The sequence below is a fragment of the Prunus persica genome, chromosome G2 (assembly GCF_000346465.2).
Source record: "Prunus persica cultivar Lovell chromosome G2, Prunus_persica_NCBIv2, whole genome shotgun sequence".
Classification (NCBI taxonomy): Eukaryota; Viridiplantae; Streptophyta; class Magnoliopsida; order Rosales; family Rosaceae; genus Prunus; species Prunus persica.
In genome coordinates, this window is record NC_034010.1 from 23,714,679 (window position 1) to 23,733,210 (window position 18,532).

Genomic DNA, 18,532 nt, shown 5'->3' on the forward strand with positions numbered 1-18,532 from the left:
TTGATGAAATCCCTTCTGTCTATTTGCACCAGATCAGAGTTTTTTTGAAGCTCAAGGCCCTCTTTTTCCGCAGCTGTCTCAATGGCAGATTTCTATTCTCAACCATCTCTTTTATTGCTTTCTTCCCTTTTTTCCATGGCCAAGTCTGATGAGAAAAGGAGTTGGGATATATATGCTGGTTCGAAGGGTGTTTCTCTCTTTGGTATCTTACACGCTAATACCCCCTGGTTCCTTGGATGTTTTGGCTTTGAAACTTGCTCCCTCCATGCGTTGGAACCTCCCAGTAGCTCTGTTCAATGATCATGCAGACCTTCTCTACGTGGCTTCTATTTTTCCAACAAAGGGCTGAGATTTTTGTGGCTTATTTTGGGGTTTGGTATGGGCCAAGATGGTTCCTTAAGCAAGTGGGCTATTTTTATTAAACATTGGGCTTTTTGATTGTGTCAATAGGCTATTTTGCTTGGGCTATTTTTCTCTCTTATGCTCACCCACATGTTTGGGCCTAAGAAATGGGCTTGAGTCTCGAGGCTCCCAAGCAACCCGAGACCTTCTATTTCTCGGCCCATCAATGGGCCTCGTGTTGATTCATTACTATCCATGCCACAACCCACTCAAGCAAGCCTCGGGCGTTTGAGTGGCTTGGGCCTACTTAGACTTGTAACGTGGTTGGGTGTGAGATAACGATTTCGTGCTTGGCATGGCATGTCACTTGGCATGTTTTAATTATGATGTTTGGTGGGATAATTAGCATGGATCTGTAGAGCAATTGCATTTTATAATCTTAATCTCGATTCCTAGCATGACGGATTATTTATTTGGCATGGCACGTAGAGTGTGACATGTGCATGGCGGTTTTTCGTGTGCTCCAAATCGGGTCTTTTCTCAATAATATATCGTTTTGGACCGAGAATATTTTCGGGCCCAACCGTGGGTTTTTTAGGCCTCAACAATTATGATCAAATCCTAGTTTCCATCTCTGCATCACTAAAGATTGCCCAGCAATTACCCATGGTTCCCTAGAAAAAACGTACCTCATGTCATCCTCAAGCACAAAGCGTACAACATAAAAGTTGTTTTCCAGGTCAATCAAACTCATTGCACCTTTCAAAAGACTCCATTTTTGTCTTAGACGAGCTAATAGGAAGCTATATGTATGGGTCCTGCCCATTAGTTTGATTATAATTGCGTTCCGCCAGGGACGGTAGAGTCGTTCCTTCACCTTGGTGCAAAAGCGTATGCAAGGACCACGAGTACCCTCTGAGACTAAAAAATCATCATCCTCTATTGTGAGTTTATCTTCCTCCATACCCACCAGATCCTCCTTATGCACTCCGATCCCACCTGGGTTCATGAGCTTTTCACGAAAATTCATTATAGGTTTCGGCGCTACAGTAGGAAAAGGCTCAACCTCCATAGCTCCCGCATCAGTACCATCAGGTTCAAGGATACGGCTTCTCTCAACACCAGCAGATTCAAAAGACCCTCCACTTCCCGGAAGTCGGGAAGTAGAGACAGTGAAGTCAATGGCGTCGCCACCGTGTAATCGGCAGATTTTGGAAAAAAGGTGATTTTGGGATGCAGCTTGTGTAGCGCGTTCAAATCTCCAGCTGATTCTGGTATATTTGATTGTATTCGTGGTAGATATATGATTCTTAACTTCCAATTGTTGTGGTTGGCGTCTACAGTTAATCCATACACCATTGTGCTTATTCTTGCAATCATATTATGTCTCCCATGCATAATCCTCTCTTAAATGATGACATAACAAAAGAAGAGGATAGAAAAAAGGGGCATTTGGAAATCTCTGCAAGGCAGTCTTTCGTACTTAAATTAGTTTTTGGCTTTTTTTTTTCCCCTTTCAAAAGTACATTCTTAAGGTGTTTATTAAGGATTCTTTGGTCTTCTTGATGAGAAAATGTTTAGCAATTTGACCATTAATTACCATTTGATTTGACCGAGTATCCGAATGGCAAACCCGGCGATTGTACTGTGAAAGGTGTTTCCAAAGAACATTCAGAATTGCTAAAAGCAAAATTATTCAAAGTACTATATATGTGTTCCTTGGATTGTTGTCTTTTCCCTTGGCTTATGACAAAGTTGAAGACATCCAAATTCTTATGATACCTTAAATAGGTCATCTGACACCTCTTCTCTTTCACAGGACTTCTTTGAGCTGTGGCCTCTGAAATTTCAATGTAAGGCAAATGGTGTTACCCAGGTATAAAGTTTATAGCATCTTTTATAATGTACTTGCTAGTTTCATTAGACTATTCCTTCTGTTTATGTGGTTGAAGAGGAATGGTGAGACACACACCTCCAAAGACGGGTTTTGATGGCCTTTGTAGTTTGTGCTGTTATAGTTATCAAATAGGGCTTATGGAGCAGAGTGTTCCACAGCGTTTAAGTTTTTAAACCACCCCAGTCGAGCCGTAAATCGGAATGCATCAACCTTTCCTGCAGTTTTCTTTAGTATGTCTTAATTAATGTTTGACTCCGATCCTGTCTGTTGGTGACCAGAATAGATATGTGCAACTCATATCATTACGTTTCTTCTGTTACTTTAGAAGGGAAGGATCAAAGTAAATTAAGTAAAATAATCTGCAGACTTCAGGTGCAGTACTCTGAGTCTTCAGTATTTTCTTGCTTATAGATAAGAAACATTTGCCAGTCTTTTATTAGCCTTGAAGACTTAACACCTTCATTTTAGTGTGTAAGTTTTCATATGCCCTAGTTACTTAAAGAACTCCATAACCCAAAAGTTACAGACAAAACATTCATATCTGATGCCACTAAATCCAGCACCAGTTGCCAGGGCCATGAATTCTTGTTCACTCCTCTCCTTCCCCCCCGGATTTTGAGTCATCATCACCACATCAAGTTGGGAAGTGGTTTTCGTAGCAGTGCTAGCCTCTGGCATAGCTGGAAGAAGTGCTTCCACTACAATCACTTTTTCATTGTCTGGAATAGCTTTGTAACAATTCTTCAACAGCTTTAGGCAGTGCTCATCGCTCCAATCATGAAGTATCCACTATAAACAAATGTGTCAGAAGACAAGTAGAACAGCTTCATATATTTAGTTACCATTCTTAAACTAAAACAAGAAAACCAAAAATTTAATGCTTGAGAAATCCAAAAATTACCTTCATAAAAATGACATCCCCACTTGGAACACTAGCAAACATGTCTCCTCCAACATGTTCCACACCTGCTAAAAAAAAAATTATTTAACTTCCATTTTGTATATGCTGCGTACTGCTTCCGATGAAGCAAAAACTAAGATTTCACATTGAATCAAATAAATTAAAGTCCTACCAGGATAGGAAGGGGCATGATTTACGACATGGGGCAAGTTGAAATTGATACCATCTAGATGTGATCAGATTAACAAGTTGTGTGACGTTCTTGTCTTCAAGGCCCTTGTAGATATGAAGAAGTTTCTTGATGACAATGGTGGTGAGGTTAAACATTGCTGTGTTGAACGCTTGATTAAACCTGGGGTCCAAACCTGGATACTCAAAAGCGTGCGTGCCATGGACCCTGTTAAATGGAATTCCTCCTTCAACAACTGCATCTTTCAGTTGAGACCTGTGAATTTATTATGTGTAGAAAGTTGGAGTTAGATACCCTAATTGTATTATAATTAGCACAAACTATGTGGTTTGTTTCTTTGATTTGGGGAACTTAATAAAAGTTGAATTATATAGGGCCTTTCCTCTATTATTGGGTGGAACATGTATAATTTTAATAGTTACTTCCCTAGCCAAGATTCCGAGACTGAGTTTAATATTATGTCATTTTAAGGACTACGGAGTGAGTCTGTCCCCTTACACAGAAGTTTGATCATTCCCGAGTAGTTTTTTGGTTTTCCCATTATACTAATTTTAATATAATTATGACTAATGCATGTGCCAATATATTAATCAAACTTAAATAATAATAATTATTATTAGTCAAAAGATTAAAAATAAATGAAGAAAATATAGAAAAGGAAAGAGGATAATTAATTAGTAGCAGGGGCAAGAGGGCTTAAACTAACCAGCTTTCCATGAAGACCTTGTCTTGAATCAATGTCAACACGGGGCCCAAAGAACCACCTTCTTCTTCATTCACAAAGTACTTAGACACAGGGCCAAGGCTGTAGACCCTCTGAAAATCAGACCCACCATTAGCAGCAACAGCAGAGCAATTAAGAACAGAGTGGCTGGTGAGGAGCCTGAGGATTCTATCGACCATCATGGGTGCCTCAGGGTTCTTGGTGCCAATCTTGGCTGCGATCTCAGACGAAGAGAGCTTGGCGCCTGGACCCTCTCTGGCTATGATATCAAAAACGCCAAGCTCAATTGCTGATTGCAGAGACATGGACAGCACAGAAGAACCCACCAGCTGGATGGCATAGCAGAAGCTTTCATCTTCCTCTTCCTTTGTAATTTCATCCTCAGGCTCAGCATGATTTATTTTGGGATGGCTTTTTCTCTCCAATGAAGAAGCCATTGGACTGTCTATGTTTACGTTCTGAAACTCATTGCTAGTGGAATGGGTTTACTTATAGCTAGGAAACATGACATACAATTCACGTGGCTCTAGTATATAATATTAAGACAGTTGGAATACCAATTTAGTACTATATTGTTAATATATTTAGCTGAGTTGAGACTATATATTGTATTTCAATTATTCGGACTATCTATATTTTAGGTATTCCTTCAAAGATTATCTCGATTAAATGGTTGTCATTTTAATGTCATTTTTGTTGATCACAACTACGTCTTAATGTTTTTAATTTGTTATGATCTTTTAAGTAAAATTCATAGCAAGCCACACAAGAGGTGTATTACATCATGTTATTCCGAGAATTGGTGAACAGAAGGAGACTTCTACCTAACATTGGGCTTCGATTTCTGGAGCTAGAAGGAGGGTTGTTGCTTATGACTCAGGCTGGATTGGGTGTAACTATGCTGGATTCAAACTTCAGTACCTTCAACTGATGAGGTTCAATTGGAAATCAATACCAATGTCGGGATTGGCAGAGTTCCTAATCTATTCTAGCCATGGGGAGGCTTGCAGGATAGACAGAATTGAGATTTCTTCAGTCTGAACAGGGTTGTGAGTGGCTGGATTGATGATTATTGACCTGGAGCTATACTACAACACCGATTCTGCTTGATTATGAATCATCCAAGAGCTATTCTGGCGATTCTGAGAGCTCAAGATATCTTTGTAAATTTGTTGAGGTTTTCGTGTAATCAAAAACCCGAATTCTACTTGATTTGGCTTGTGTTAAACCAAGTTTATAACGAGAGAAATCTAATTTTCTTTGTAAACTGTTTTTGTGAATTGAACTGAAATCAAAAACCTGAGTTCTGGCTAATCTGTCTCTCGTGAATCGAAGGGTTTGATTGCTTCAGAGTCTGAAGACTTTTGAGATCAACTGATCTGAATTTGTCAGTGTGACTTTGAGTATTTTTGTTCTGATTGAATTTTTTGGATTTCCTAAACCCTATTCACCTCCTCTTATATTTATAGAGAATATGAATGAGGCTTTGTTTTTTTTAATATCTAGGGGCAGATCTTTTGAAAAAGATTTTCCCTTTCTAATGCAGAGAAGGGGAAGTTATTAATTTGGCAAAAAAGAACCATCAACAGTCAGTTTCTATGATGGTCCATTTGCTTTTTTTGGAAAACCAACTCTCTTTTTCTCTGTTTGTTTCTTGCAAAACATAACCTGCTATAATAGTCCGTTTGCTTTTTCTGGCGAACAACTCTCCTGCTCCCTGTTTATATCTCGAAAACATAACCTGCTATGATGCAGAGCCTTTCTGCATATAGAAAGGGAACCTGGTCTTCTTTTCCTGGCATTTTTTAGATGCAGAGCGTTTTCTGGTTAATCTATTTTTATTAACTCCCCATCACTTCCTATGCCTTAGTTGAAAATTTTGACTTTTCAAAGTCAGAAAGTCACGTGGGTTCTTTTTTGGGAAAAGATCTTCCAAAAAATCTGCTAACTTGCACTCTGGGATTGAGATCAATGGTAAGAGAGTTTTTTAGAAGCTGGGCCTAATCCTGAAATCAATTAGAAGCTTTGATTTGTTCAGATTAAGTCGCCATTTAATGGCAATTAATCTTTAATCTGTTATTTTAATTTTTGCTAATTTGTTTCACAAAGATATGGGCCTCTAAAACTACTTGGGCTGATTTCTAATTTCAAATAAAGTCTAAACCTCTGTTTTCTGATATAAACCAATGTCAATTGGGCTGACACGTGGAATTTAGGCCCAAACACACTCTCAACCACGATTACTTTTTCACTGTATGAAATTGCATTGCATTGGATTAAAAAGAGTGAATTCCACGTCGAGGAATTAAAGTCTTGCCTAATTGTTTAAAAGATTTTTAGAGTTTTCATCAATCACCAATTGATTTTGAGTTTTATGTTCACATTTTAACATGTTTATTGCCACCTCCTACATGTTCTACACCTGCAAATTAATAATTCAATCAAGGTTTCGCTCAAAATAGATCAATTATATATCTAGGAAGATCAGCCTTGAATGTTTATAAGATTAGTAGAGTTACGGCATTATTCATTTTATTTTAGTTTTTAATATTAACAATTGTTCTTCATGAAATTCAATGTAAAACTTCTTCAAACCAACCTAAAAATTCAGCAACACTAGACCAAATGATGATTGACGATACCCGAGTATTGTTAATTATAGGCCATGACTTTTTATTTATTTATTTGGTTGTGATAAATTGATTGTACAAAAAACCAAAATATACATATAAACCCAATTCAATGAAGAATTGAATGTCTAGAAAAACAAACCAGAGCTGTCTTGAATCTGTTACCCAAAACGATTGGAGGCCCAAACAGAATCAATCCCATGACAAGGGCCTAAGGAAGCACCATTCATTGTCACTGGACACAGCACAAGGTTAAGGAGGTGGCAATGACATGTTATAGACAACATGTAGATACAGATGGTATTAATCTTTTAAGGGTATTTGGTTTTTGTGATTAATTATTGAGTACAATTATCGCTAATTTTCAACAACAAAAGAAGTTTGTCAATGAAAAAAAAATGTCAACCACCAAAAGAAGGTTCGAACTCTTCATTTAGATTTGTCCAAAAAAAAAAAAAAAACTCTTCGTTTAGAGGTGAATGTTGAGTCCAATCAATTAGTTATATTCAGAAGCCCCTTTAATTTAATTAATTACTCTTAATTTGTGGTTAGAGAAGACAATATGAAAGAGATCAACTAAAGTACCACCGTAACAATTTAATAATATGAAGGACAAAAAGTAAAGTTTGGTCTTAGTTTAGGGATCATTGTTACAATTTTGCCTATAAATTAATACTAGTAATTAGAAGGTTTGAGAGGGTTCAACAACAACAGCATGGGAAGAGATTATTGAGAGATTAATGAAATGATTAAGCATGAGAGGTAGTCTTAAACAAGTCCAAAGAGGATCGAGTGTTGAGGCCTCTGTCCCAGAATTTCTCATAGAACTCAGCGTAGGTAAAGCTCCTGTAGAGGGGAGGGTGATGATCATCAACAAGTTGGGGGGCTGGCTCCATCACAGCATCATACGATGGGCAATAGAATGTTGGGATGGAGATCCTTTCCTTGTCGCAATTCACCACTGCTCGATGGAGTACACTCTTATAACGATCATTACTAACAACCTGAACAAAAAAAAAAGAAAAGAAAGGTTTTTTCCACTAAGACAAAGCAAACTAGAACTTGCCCTGGGTAAACAGAAAAGTAAATGGTGCTAGCTGGTACTATTTCTTGATTCATAATTGACTACAGCCATGAAAATCAGTGACGGTCCAATGCAAATTGCTGGAACATTTATATATTTTATAGGGAACGTACACGTGAAGAAGCTTCTATGTGGTCCAACCCAAAAATTTGTTGAAATTGATTTAATTCAAGCATCATGAAGACCTACTTAAACACGTTAAATACTGTGAATGGGGTCTAGTCGAGTGAAAAAAGACCTTGATTTGCAGATTTAAGATCTCAAATTCGAACTCTCATAGCATATTGGTTGTGTATGTGAGAGAAATCATCTCCCTTATAATTTAGAATATCGCTTATACAAAACAGAAAAGAAAAAACACGTAAGAAGGCTCGTGATATTGGTGATGATCTCATCTCATGTAACTGATCAACATCAGATGAATTTACGCACTTTAAAGCATTTTTTATCTGCCTGGATCTGGCATATGCTTATTTTTGTGACTTAGATCTCTGCCACTTCCTGCCCTAAACACTATTTTCGACCCTTCATCATTTTAATGGCTACCCACACTTGTCAGTCATGCAAGCCAATGGTACATACGCGTCAATTTAACCATCATTGGTTGAGATTGCGTCACGGGTCGAATTCTTTCCAATAAATTATTGAATAGGTTCAACAAATGGGGATGATTCTGCTGACCTGGATTTGATCACCAATGTTGACAATGAACGTATGTGGCATGGGCTTGACTGCAACCCATCTGCCATTGTTGAAGACCTGCAAGCCTGCCACGTCATCTTGAAGGAGAAGGGTGACGACATTAGGATCAGCATGACCAGGTAAGCCATAGGTCAGCTCCGGCTGATGGCAAGGCGGATAGTAATTGATGGCCATGTGCTGCCCATGCTTCCCCAATGCCCTGTTCATGTAATCCTTTTCTAAGCCTAAGCTTTCTGATATGGCTTCCAGAAGTCTCTCTGCTAATCCTTTGACATTCCTGCAATACTCAGCCACATCTTCCCTGCAAAATTTCAAATCTAATTAGAGAAGGCTCTTAATTTGCCAAATATTTGACATGTTAGGTTTACCTAATCAATATAGATTAACAGTCTCGTAATATAATTAACATATTAAGTGTACGTTGCATTATCATAAGTATTTGTCTGACAACATAAATTTCGAACGCCCGACCTGAAAGACGGAGGGTTGGAGGGCCATTCATGCATGTAGTCCTCGAGAGGGTAGCAATGGAGTCTCAAGTAATCTCTCCAGCTAGAGACCTCCTCAGTTTTGACATTGAAACTGGTGGACAGTCTTGTGGTCTTCAACGGGTCTTCGGAGAAACACTTGAGCCTTTCACTTTCTGGCAGATGAAAAAACTCCCTTGCTACTTTCAACATGTTGTCGATCACGGCCTCTTCAATTGCATGGTTTTGGACCTCAAATATTTTAATTTTACAATGAAATAATTAAATCACATTTTTACCTTAATTAAAAAGAACTTATTAATTATGTGTTACCTGAAAGAAACCATAATTTTGGCAGGCAAGGCCTATCTGGTTGATTATTTCATGGCGCCTCGAACCGTCGAAACCGTGGAGATTGATGAGAGGGATAGAGTGATCGGAGGGCTGGACTTGGTCGAGACTTGGACGATCATGTACAGGCCGGACATAGTTGGAGGGAACACAAGTCACACCAGATGCAAGATCGGATAATAATTTGGCAGCCATTGTTGTAACAACACAAATTTTCAAAGTTTTCAAGGATCCCTGCTACTGCTTGTGGTTTGATCTCCAAATATTTCTTTAAGTTGGGTATGGTGGCCCTGTGCGGGAGGAAAGGTAATAAGGTGGTCAGTGAATATCTTCAAACGAAAAAAAAATAAAGAAAATAAAGAAAAAGACAAGAGAAATAAGTGAAGGGGTGGAATTACAGGATCCTCTTGTGTGTTTTGTCTACTTTGAGATATAATGTTACATGTATCATATTTACTGATCGAATCCGTTATTAATTTAAAATCCGATAAATGTAAGATGTCATAAGATTTCGAATTAATGTTACAAAGTATAGTTTTATTCTTTAATATTATTGCATTCTCATTGGCTTGCCAAATCTGAATATTGTATTTTATATATATGTAACCTTAGGCATGAATGAATGAACAAGTTTGGCAATGTTTCTATACAAAATCAGAATAAGTATTTAATATTGCTAAACAATCTAGAAAGAGAACATTTCAATTATCTTTTTAGGTAATTTGTTAGTTTAGTTTCAATTGCTATAGAATCTAGTAAGAGGATATTTCAACGAGTTTACCAGTAATTTAATACTTTAGTTTCTGTTTCTGTTTCTTTGAGCCTATCCTATCTCTTTTAGAATTATTCTATAATTGTGGAAAATTCATGAGCTATCCTTTAATTATTTATTCATAGCTCTTATTTTAAAGTTATTAATTCGCAATTTTTAAAATTTAAATGAATAATGCTACTTTTACTATCTTTGTGTACCACATTTTCATACCACATTATGTGGCAGATGAGATGAATAACTACATCAATTAAAATTAATTTTATATTATTGTTTATTTTATGATTTATTGACACTTGTTAATTAATGTAGATGTCCACTTCATCTGCCACATAAAGTAGTATGAGAATGTGGTATACAAATGTCATAAAAGTAGTATTACTCTTTGTAAATCTCGCATCTTTGGGTGCACTTCATTATCCAACTCGTTGTAATTAACGAATCTCCACTTGCAAAAATAATCTTTAAATGGCGACTCATAAAATGAATAATTATGAGTAATCAAAACAGGATGGTATTATCCTAAAATCAAAGGTTTTAAAATATATATATATATATATATATATCTTTTTGGTATGTTATATAGAGTTATTTGACAAACATTACCAAATTTTTAATTAATTCCGCCTTTCCATTCAACGCTAACTCCAAAGACCCTTTCCAAGTTCTAACCGCACTTCATCCGTCCCAACTTCATGTTTTTTTTATTTGACCATAAAAACATCCTGTTTTTCAACACTTTACACTCCTCCCCCTATTCTACAATTCGACCACAAAAGTACGCTCTCATTTTTTGACCCAAATTATTTTAGAAGCATCTAAAAATAGTAAAAGAAAATTCAATTCAGCTGCTTCAAATAGTCCATGGCATCAGTTAGGGATGGCAGAAATTCTCGCGGGGGCGGATCCCTAACCTTAATGGGAGGAGATTTCGGGGCAAAATGGGTATTGGGTACGGGGATTTTCGAACTTGAAAAATCCCCGACGGGTATGGGGTGGGAATGATATTGACGTCCTTGTCCCCGAACCCAGCCTAAATATATATATGTTTATATTTAAATAAATACATAATTATAATATTTATGTTTAACCCTAAGTTAACCTCCCTCTCCTAATTTTTTCTAATCTTCTCTAGTCTCCAACCGCACCTCTCTCTCTCTCTCTCTCTCTCTCTCTCTCTCTCTCTCTCTCTCTCTCTCTCTCTCTCTCTGTCTGCTCCTAAGGCACATTTACGTATCAGTAATGGAGAAAGTAAGGAATCAGAGAAGTATTGAATCGGTATGGAAAAAATCATTCTCATTAAGCTGTTTACTAAACATATGAAATTAGCAAAGGAATAAGGTTGATTCCCATTGTTATTGTTTACTAATTTTCATGAATCAGAATTCAAATTAATTTGATTACTAAAATGCCCTGCACATTTTCACCACAGCAAATATATAATTCTCAAATTGGCTAAGGAGACCAAACTAATCCTACAGCAAACTAGTAAGATGGTGTAAACATGAGGAATCAATATGTTAAACAATATGAACATCAAAAGCCTAATTCAATGATAATTTTAATAACACCTTTGTCCAGAGCCAATTTCAAACAAAAAAATAAACTCCAATAACACCTTGGAGTGTCTTTGTACTTCTTGGCGTTAGTTTTTATTTTTATTTTTAGGGTTTGGGGTGTTTTGGAATTATGGAAAATGGTAAGGGTATTTTTGGAAGTTAATAAGGGAAAACAGGAATGGGAATCGTATCGACTACCTCCCCCTAGTTGATCTAAAACCTAGTTTTGAGGGGATGTGATTACGGATTTTGAGGTAGGGCCCACTTATTTTTTTATTCCTGATTGCAAGTAAACGCAGGGGAAGTCATGAATGAAAATCATTCCCTTTCCTTCCATACCCATTACTGATACGTAAACATGCCAGAATTCTTCCTAATCTTCTCTGTATCTCTAGTCTCAAGTCTCTCTGTATTTAAATTGTATCTCAAGTTTTGATTATAAGTCCACCGTAATCTTTTTTCTATATATATATATATATATATATAAATGCATGAAACAATTAATGAATAGATGAAAATAGATGCAATTAAAAATAGCATTACTCAAAATACTCAAAATATTATTAATAACTTGCAGAATGCAAAACACTTACAAAATCTTTGTTTCAGCACTTAGTTCTTCAGAGCATTGATACTGAAAGAACTTTGAAACTAAGAAAAGAAAGTGGACTAAATTACATTCTGCTCAACACTAAGGCCGAAGCCGACTTAAATAGGCAAATAAAAGTAGACTTAGTAGACTATAGCAACTTTGGATGAACTAGCAACTTCGGATGCTCTGGATGGTGACTGTAAAAGCACGCGAAAGCTTTTGCTTTTACTGAGTGCTGTGACTTTTACTTTGTCGGGGAATCTGACTAAAGGAGCACGGGCTATCAGACTGTTGAAGCACGGGTCCAATATTTCAAAATGCTTTGTCTCAGGGCTCATGATGTTGGCAACTTTAATCTTCACCCAAATCAAGAGGGCTAAAATCATAGGGGTCTTGGCCATGGATTTGATCATCAGGGGGGTAATCACACTCCACCGCATTTTTGGCGCTGGAGTCTTTTGACTAGATGACTTTGGTTGATTGGTAGATGACTGTGACTTGGGAGTGGCATCACTATCATCATCTTCATTCATTTGTGAGGCTTGTATATATATGTGTGTGTGTGTGTGTGTGTGTGTGTGTGTGTGCGTGCTTGATAAATGGCTTCTTTATGTGCGGAGAGAATATTGTTTAAGTTGAAAGTCTCAAATTCATAGAGAGGCCTTTGGTGGAGATTTGTTCTCAGGAGAATCTTGTCCACCTGCTTTGTATTCATTTGATTTTATGCACACAAAAATAGGGAATTCGGGGATGGTATGGGAGATAGTCCCTCGACGGAGATGGGGATTCCCCGAAACCTATTAAACGGGAATTGGTTCAAGAATGGGGACGGGGATGGAGAGTAGGAACATGGATGGTATTGTCATACCCAGCCCCTATCCGGCCCGTTGCCATCCCTAACATCAGCCTAACAACTTGATTACCATAAGAGACCTTCCCAATAACACATTTTCTTTATATATATACATTTTCTTTATGGTAGGAACTTTCCAACCATATCAATTTCATTTCGTCTGTGGCGTCAACTCCTTCAAACTTAAAAAACCAGTCGATATTTCAAAATACTACAAGTATCTTCAAACATTTTACCATAGTTGTTGTTTTTGTTGAGTTAAATGCTAGAACTGTTCCTTTGATTTGACCAACTAAAGTGGCGTTTGATATCCTACTTAAATTGGGAATTAAAAATTTTTTATTTTTCTTAAAAGCAAGGAGTTCTAAAATTCATTAAGATTCAAAAACTTGTTTTGGTATCCTACTTGGTTTTTATGTAGTTCACCCCATTCCGTACATGACAGACCGAAATAGTCCCTTTGTGAAAATTCCTAGTTTCGTTATTTTGTTTTCAATTTAACTGATAAAGAAGGTGTGAAAATTCGCCAAGAAATTGGAGGACTATTCCATCTGCGGGAATCGAATTCCACTTTTATTTTCTTCAATATCTCATAAAAGGTCAAGCTTTAACTCTTAGTTTCAAGATAAACCAATTTTCAACATTGCTGATGTGGCACTACCTAGAACATTAACTTTTCTAGATGGTTAGTATATGGTAAAAAGTCAGGTCCCATTCAACAACGTTGGAACGTTTTTCAACTGTTTTTTTTGTTGGCTAATTTACGTTTCAACTTTTCTTTGAGTCTTCCATACCGTCATTCTGATGCCCCTTAATCTTGAGGTCCTGTGTAAGTGAAAAACTCTGGGGTAATACATCTCTTGAGAATAGTGCATGAAAGGCCAGGCGCCCCTAACAAAGGTAGTTAACATGATAAGAGAAAGATGAATTGGACAAAACCGATCCGATTGCAAAACATATACGTTCAAATACCTCTTCAGAGACCTCTTTCCATGAATCATACACGTTGCTGACACATCTACTGCGACGGTGACTAGACTCAGCAGCTGGGTGACTTGTATTAGGCTCTTTTTGTTCTTCCTTCCCTTTCTCATTCTTCTCTATTGCAGCTGTCTCGTCTTTGCTGTCGGATGGTGTGTTGGAACCATATGAGGAACGGTCAACCTGCTTTTGTTTTTTGGTTTGATAAGAAGCTCTGAAAATAGATGAAAAAGGACTAGTAGAACCAAACAATATAAAAGGAAACCTGTTTTCTGCTCTTTGCAGGGTTTGAATCATGAACTTCTCCAGTTGACGCAACGTCCTTCTTATCATCAGTATTAGCCTTTGCAATGTTTGAATGTTGAGCTTCCACAGCTTCCGTGTGTTTTGAGTCCAGTTGTTGATCCTGCAAGGAAGGAATTTGCAGAGAACTCTCTCCTCTCTCTCTCTTGGCTGGAGGAGCTTGATCAGTATCCATTGATGGAACTGGAGGGGTCATAGAGATGGGAGAACAGCTAAAATCAATTTGACAAGGAAGCAGTCTATGGACTGCCAACCAAGCAGTTGCAGCGGTTACAGTGGCAGCAGCAATTGCTGCCATACTTGGGGGGTCTTCCCTATTTTTCGCATTTGCGTAAGGCCAAAATGCGGCTGTGGAGCTAGCCGCAGCATGGGCTGCAGGATTTTGTAACAGAGAAGACACAATAAGACTTGAAAATTTCTCACCTTGAACCAACTCCTTATGAAAAGCATTATTAGTGTTCCCTGACTTTGGAGCTCCACTTGTGCCATTATCGCCAACTATCATTTTGGCATCAATTTTCTTCAAATTCTGATTTCCTTTAAGTTTAATAGTGACATGAGATTCATTTGTTGCATCCCTTAAAGTGCAAGCATTTCCAAGTGCTACCTGTGAGGGTATGGAATTATTGTTTGCAGAAGAAACAGAGCAATGATCATCTTGGAGCAAGGTGAAGACTTCTGTGCAATTGGCTACCTGATTTTCTGCATTATTTGCCTTTTCTTCTCCAAAAGGTCTCTGATCATAAAGAAGTCGTAGGTCAAGTAATATTACATGCTTAAGAATAGAAGCACGAGAACAAGAGACGGCTATGTATTAGAGAAATATATGATAAAAATGATAACCTCATGAAGTGGTTCTTTCTCCAAGTCCACTACTTGTTTATAGCGTGAAGAAGATGCTGATGATAAAAGTTTTCCAACCTTTGCTCCCACATGCAATGTGGCACATGTCGATGCAGCTGAACTAGACTTTCGAGGATAAGGATTGCTTGGTTTTCTTTTGGGACGTGGAGGCGGAATATCAATGCCAATTGATTGTCCTATGGGAACACCATTAACGTGTGCCTCCTTCTCTAGCTGGTAGTGAAACAATTTCTTGTCAGTCTTCGTATTTAAATTTATATAAGTTTTACCGGACACCAAAACTAGTGGTCTGATTCAAGACAGAATGGAGTGGAATATCTCAGATACTCTGGTGAAAGCTCAAGCATCATTAGTTAACTTAAACCTATATTATGTACCCAAAGAAAGAAGGATGTCTATTGATACCCTCAAGAACTTGTGCACAGTTAGCCTCACTATAGGTTGTCAATGGCAAAGAGGTTCCAAATGAGGTGCGCCCATAATCAGTGGAACTTGATTGCATCTAACCTATCCCACCAGATTTAATGTTGTTGAATTACCAATTAGCTTTGTTTGAAACAAATGGCGATGTGATTCATAGTAAAGATATAACATTAAGTAAACAGTATAAAACCTAAAGTGCAAATTAGAGGATCAATATTTTTGGAAAAACCGGCAATAGGCCGGCGGAATCACACATCTCAAATAACCAAGAGGTGAGAAGGTACCAATTGACCTTGGAAAAGAATTTCTGAGCATGACTCCTGATCTGCACAGCAGTCTTTGTTCCAATATGTTCTGCAAATCAAAAACAGAAGTAAAAAAAAAAAACATGTAAGTAAAGAAATGAACAAATGCGCTAAGATAAAATCAAAGCTAATGTGTCCTAACCTTCAATGCGCTGCCATGCTCGGCCATAGAGCTTCAGGGCTTCAAGAAACTTATTATGCTCCTCATGTGTCCATCGCTCTCGCTGCTTGGTAATTGTATATGGCTTTCTTGCCTGCCATCAACAAAAATCCAGAAATTCAGCTACTTTGCTATTACTAAACAATTTCAATTTTAAGTTTAACAAAAAGAGAGTCCCAGCTCTGTTACCTTGATGGCCAAATCTTCCCTAGATGAGTGTGGTTCCATTACTAGTCAAAAACAGCTGAGAAGAAACCAAGGCAGAATTAAGCAGTTGATTTTTGTTTTTGTTTTTTTGGTAACAATTAAGCAGTTCAATTTCAAATGCACTGAAGCTATTAGTGCAAATTTTAGCCATCTGCTGGGTTGCCGAGAACATGAAAACAAGAAAATAAAATTAATTTTGAATGTTGAAATATGAGCTTCTTCATCATTTCCTCAGTTCAGATGAAGTTTATCAGTTCTCTTCTTCATCAAATTCGAAGCTCAAAAGCTCAAAATCATTACACATTCATTTATTTATACTTAGAATTTTCTGATCAGCAACCAAACGGAGAGTGAAGAACAAGGCCAATCAATCCCAAAGGGAAGCGAAAGCGTACCTTCTGAGAAATCCATGGCGGATTGAGAGCTTTCGAGAAGACGATGGATGGTGACTGAGACTCCAATAGCTCGCCGGACACTGGCCGGAGATGGCATAGTTTTCGTTAGTGGATGGGAATGGTTCAAAAATCGAAGGCAAACGCACAAACTCCATAGAAAGAGTATATAGAGGCATTGAGTTTGGCTGGGGGAACCATCTCAGCCTTAGGCCCGCCATTTGGTTCGGCTAAACCAAACGGACGGATTGAACGAACTTTTCTGAGTTTGGCAACCGATTTCCAGAGTCTAAAAAATTTAAAATTTGGTTTAATTTTGATAAGTGCTAAAAAAATCTAATTTTATCAATATCCACCACTGATAACGGAAAACATTGAAGGAATCACATAAATATATGTCAAAATATTTAGGCAAATATTAGGATAATATCATTATAATCTTATAGAATTTTTCTTGTAGTGCTGTTCGTTGAGATGTTCATATGGGATAATTTTTTCATGTGTCATTTTGTTATTAGTTGAAAATAACAAAACAATATTATTTCCGTTACAAGAAAGCTTTTTTCCAAGTGTAGGTGGTCGCTTCCACAACATAATTTTTTTCAAGCTTAAGGTAGTTAATCTCTATTACTAAATGCGATGATAATGGTATTGATTGATACTTAGTGCCCGTTTGACATTACTTATTTGTGACGATAAGTGATTTTTTAAAAAATTTGAGAAACCTAGCCAGTTTGGTAAACTATGAGAAAATCACTTATTGTTAAAAATTGTTGTGAGAGAAAACTATGAGGGAAAGCAGCTAATGAGGTACTTTCATTTTCTAATTATGCAGGAATCAGTTTCGAAGAGGCGCTGATTTTAATGATTATGCTGGAATCATTTTCTGATTATGTGGGAATCAATACCAACAACACTTTTAACGAAAAGTTTACCAAACGCCAAACTACTTTCTCTCACAACTGATATCTCTCACAGCAAATTTGACAAAGATTATTTTCACAGCACATCAATGTCAAATTGGCCCTTAAAATTCTCACACAGTTCCATTTGGGCTACTAAGAACCCGCCAAGTTCACACAACATGGACGAAATTTTGGGTCCACTAATACACATGCGGTTAATACATTATTGATATTGGACCAAACATGTATCGATATATTGTCGATATAATTGATATGTCGTCGATAAATTGATTGAACTAGTTCAGTTAACCACACTGAAGAATCATATATATGCAGGAAATATGAAAACCAAAAGAAAAATAATTAAGAAGATGAACTCCGCCTTATGTAATAGGTAAAAGTGTGTTTTTTTAACTTCTAAAATTATGTTCGTTAAACATTCTAATAAAAATACTTTGTAGAGAGAGTGTTATAGGTCTTTCTTCTCGATATCAAAAGAAGTTTTAAGTTCAAATCTCCTTAACTCTGTTGATAAAAAAAGAAAATAAATTCTCTATAAATAAATACAAATGAAACTTTAACTTCATTTATCTTCAAGCAATAAGTCATTTAACGTTTGCTCTTGAAAAAAAATAATAACCAAGTGTGCCTACATCACATCCACTACCACTTCTTGTGAATTTTACTTTTTCCAATCAAATTATTTGAGGCTGCTAAAGCCTCCTCGTGAGACCCGCACGCCAAGGCATCGCGATAGGTGTCGCACAGGTTGCGGCTGAGTTGCTTTTCCCTCACATTTGCACTTTTTCAATCTTTTTAAATATTTTTATTATTTATTTATTTTCACTTTGAATCTCATCCACAAACTCTCTTAGCTGTGCGACATGGGTCCCAGATGACGTGGCATTTCAAGAGGAAGGGAGGGGAC

The 18,532-nt window shown here is 37.2% G+C and overlaps 2 protein-coding genes, 1 long non-coding RNA gene and 1 pseudogene across 9 annotated transcripts; 1 reads left to right on the forward strand and 3 right to left on the reverse strand.

Moving 5' to 3' along the window:
* LOC109947670 lies at positions 1,012 to 5,368 on the forward strand. Of its 3 annotated transcripts, none has more exons than XR_002270458.1 (3): positions 1,012 to 1,616; positions 2,162 to 2,218; positions 4,800 to 5,368. It is a non-coding gene; the product is annotated as an uncharacterized LOC109947670 (long non-coding RNA). The 3 variants fall into 3 exon arrangements; XR_002270457.1 differs by lacking the exon at positions 4,800 to 5,368 and adding an exon at positions 3,414 to 3,497; XR_002270456.1 differs by lacking the exon at positions 4,800 to 5,368 and having other exon boundaries at positions 2,162 to 2,338.
* LOC18786099 lies at positions 2,449 to 4,804 on the reverse strand (annotated as a pseudogene).
* Positions 7,280 to 9,671, reverse strand: LOC18785681 (protein DMR6-LIKE OXYGENASE 2). Its single transcript, XM_007219283.2, has 4 exons — positions 9,271 to 9,671; positions 8,942 to 9,189; positions 8,450 to 8,771; positions 7,280 to 7,688 (listed from the first exon to the last, which is right to left on the reverse strand). The coding sequence occupies exons 1-4, from the start codon at positions 9,481 to 9,483 to the stop codon at positions 7,434 to 7,436; spliced, it is 1,038 nt and encodes a 345-aa protein (XP_007219345.1). The 5' UTR covers positions 9,484 to 9,671; the 3' UTR covers positions 7,280 to 7,433.
* On the reverse strand, positions 13,617 to 17,037 carry LOC18785894 (protein LHY). 5 transcript variants are annotated; one of them, XM_020556508.1, is made up of 9 exons: positions 16,703 to 17,037; positions 16,290 to 16,344; positions 16,083 to 16,194; positions 15,928 to 15,989; positions 15,192 to 15,425; positions 14,772 to 15,084; positions 14,311 to 14,531; positions 14,037 to 14,231; positions 13,617 to 13,955 (listed from the first exon to the last, which is right to left on the reverse strand). In XM_020556508.1, exons 2-9 carry the CDS (start codon positions 16,326 to 16,328, stop codon positions 13,833 to 13,835), a joined length of 1,299 nt encoding a protein of 432 aa, XP_020412097.1. In that variant the 5' UTR covers positions 16,329 to 16,344; positions 16,703 to 17,037; the 3' UTR covers positions 13,617 to 13,832. The 5 variants fall into 5 exon arrangements, with proteins under 5 accessions (XP_020412097.1, XP_020412094.1, XP_020412095.1 ...); XM_020556507.1 differs by having other exon boundaries at positions 13,750 to 13,955; positions 14,311 to 14,955; positions 15,043 to 15,084; XM_020556505.1 differs by having other exon boundaries at positions 14,037 to 14,228; positions 14,311 to 15,084.

What these genes read in the sequence shown, in the direction of transcription:
- LOC18785681 (XM_007219283.2), bottom strand. Translation starts at nt 9,483, where the DNA reads ATGGCTGCCAAATTATTATCCGATCTTGCATCTGGTGTGACTTGTGTT. An exon ending in TCCAACCCTCCGTCTTTCAG is followed by an intron (nt 8,772 to 8,941) that starts GTCGGGCGTTCG and finishes GAAATTTTGCAG; the next exon opens with GGAAGATGTGGCTGAGTATT. An exon ending in ACATTGGTGATCAAATCCAG is followed by an intron (nt 7,689 to 8,449) that starts GTCAGCAGAATC and finishes TTTTTTGTTCAG; the next exon opens with GTTGTTAGTAATGATCGTTA.
- LOC18785894 (XM_020556504.1), bottom strand. Translation starts at nt 16,328, where the DNA reads ATGGAACCACACTCATCTAGGGAAGATTTGGCCATCAAG. An exon ending in GGGAAGATTTGGCCATCAAG is followed by an intron (nt 16,195 to 16,289) that starts GTAACAGAGCTG and finishes TGTTGATGGCAG; the next exon opens with GCAAGAAAGCCATATACAAT. An exon ending in GGAAAGAGGTCTCTGAAGAG is followed by an intron (nt 13,956 to 14,036) that starts GTATTTGAACGT and finishes TACCTTTGTTAG; the next exon opens with GGGCGCCTGGCCTTTCATGC.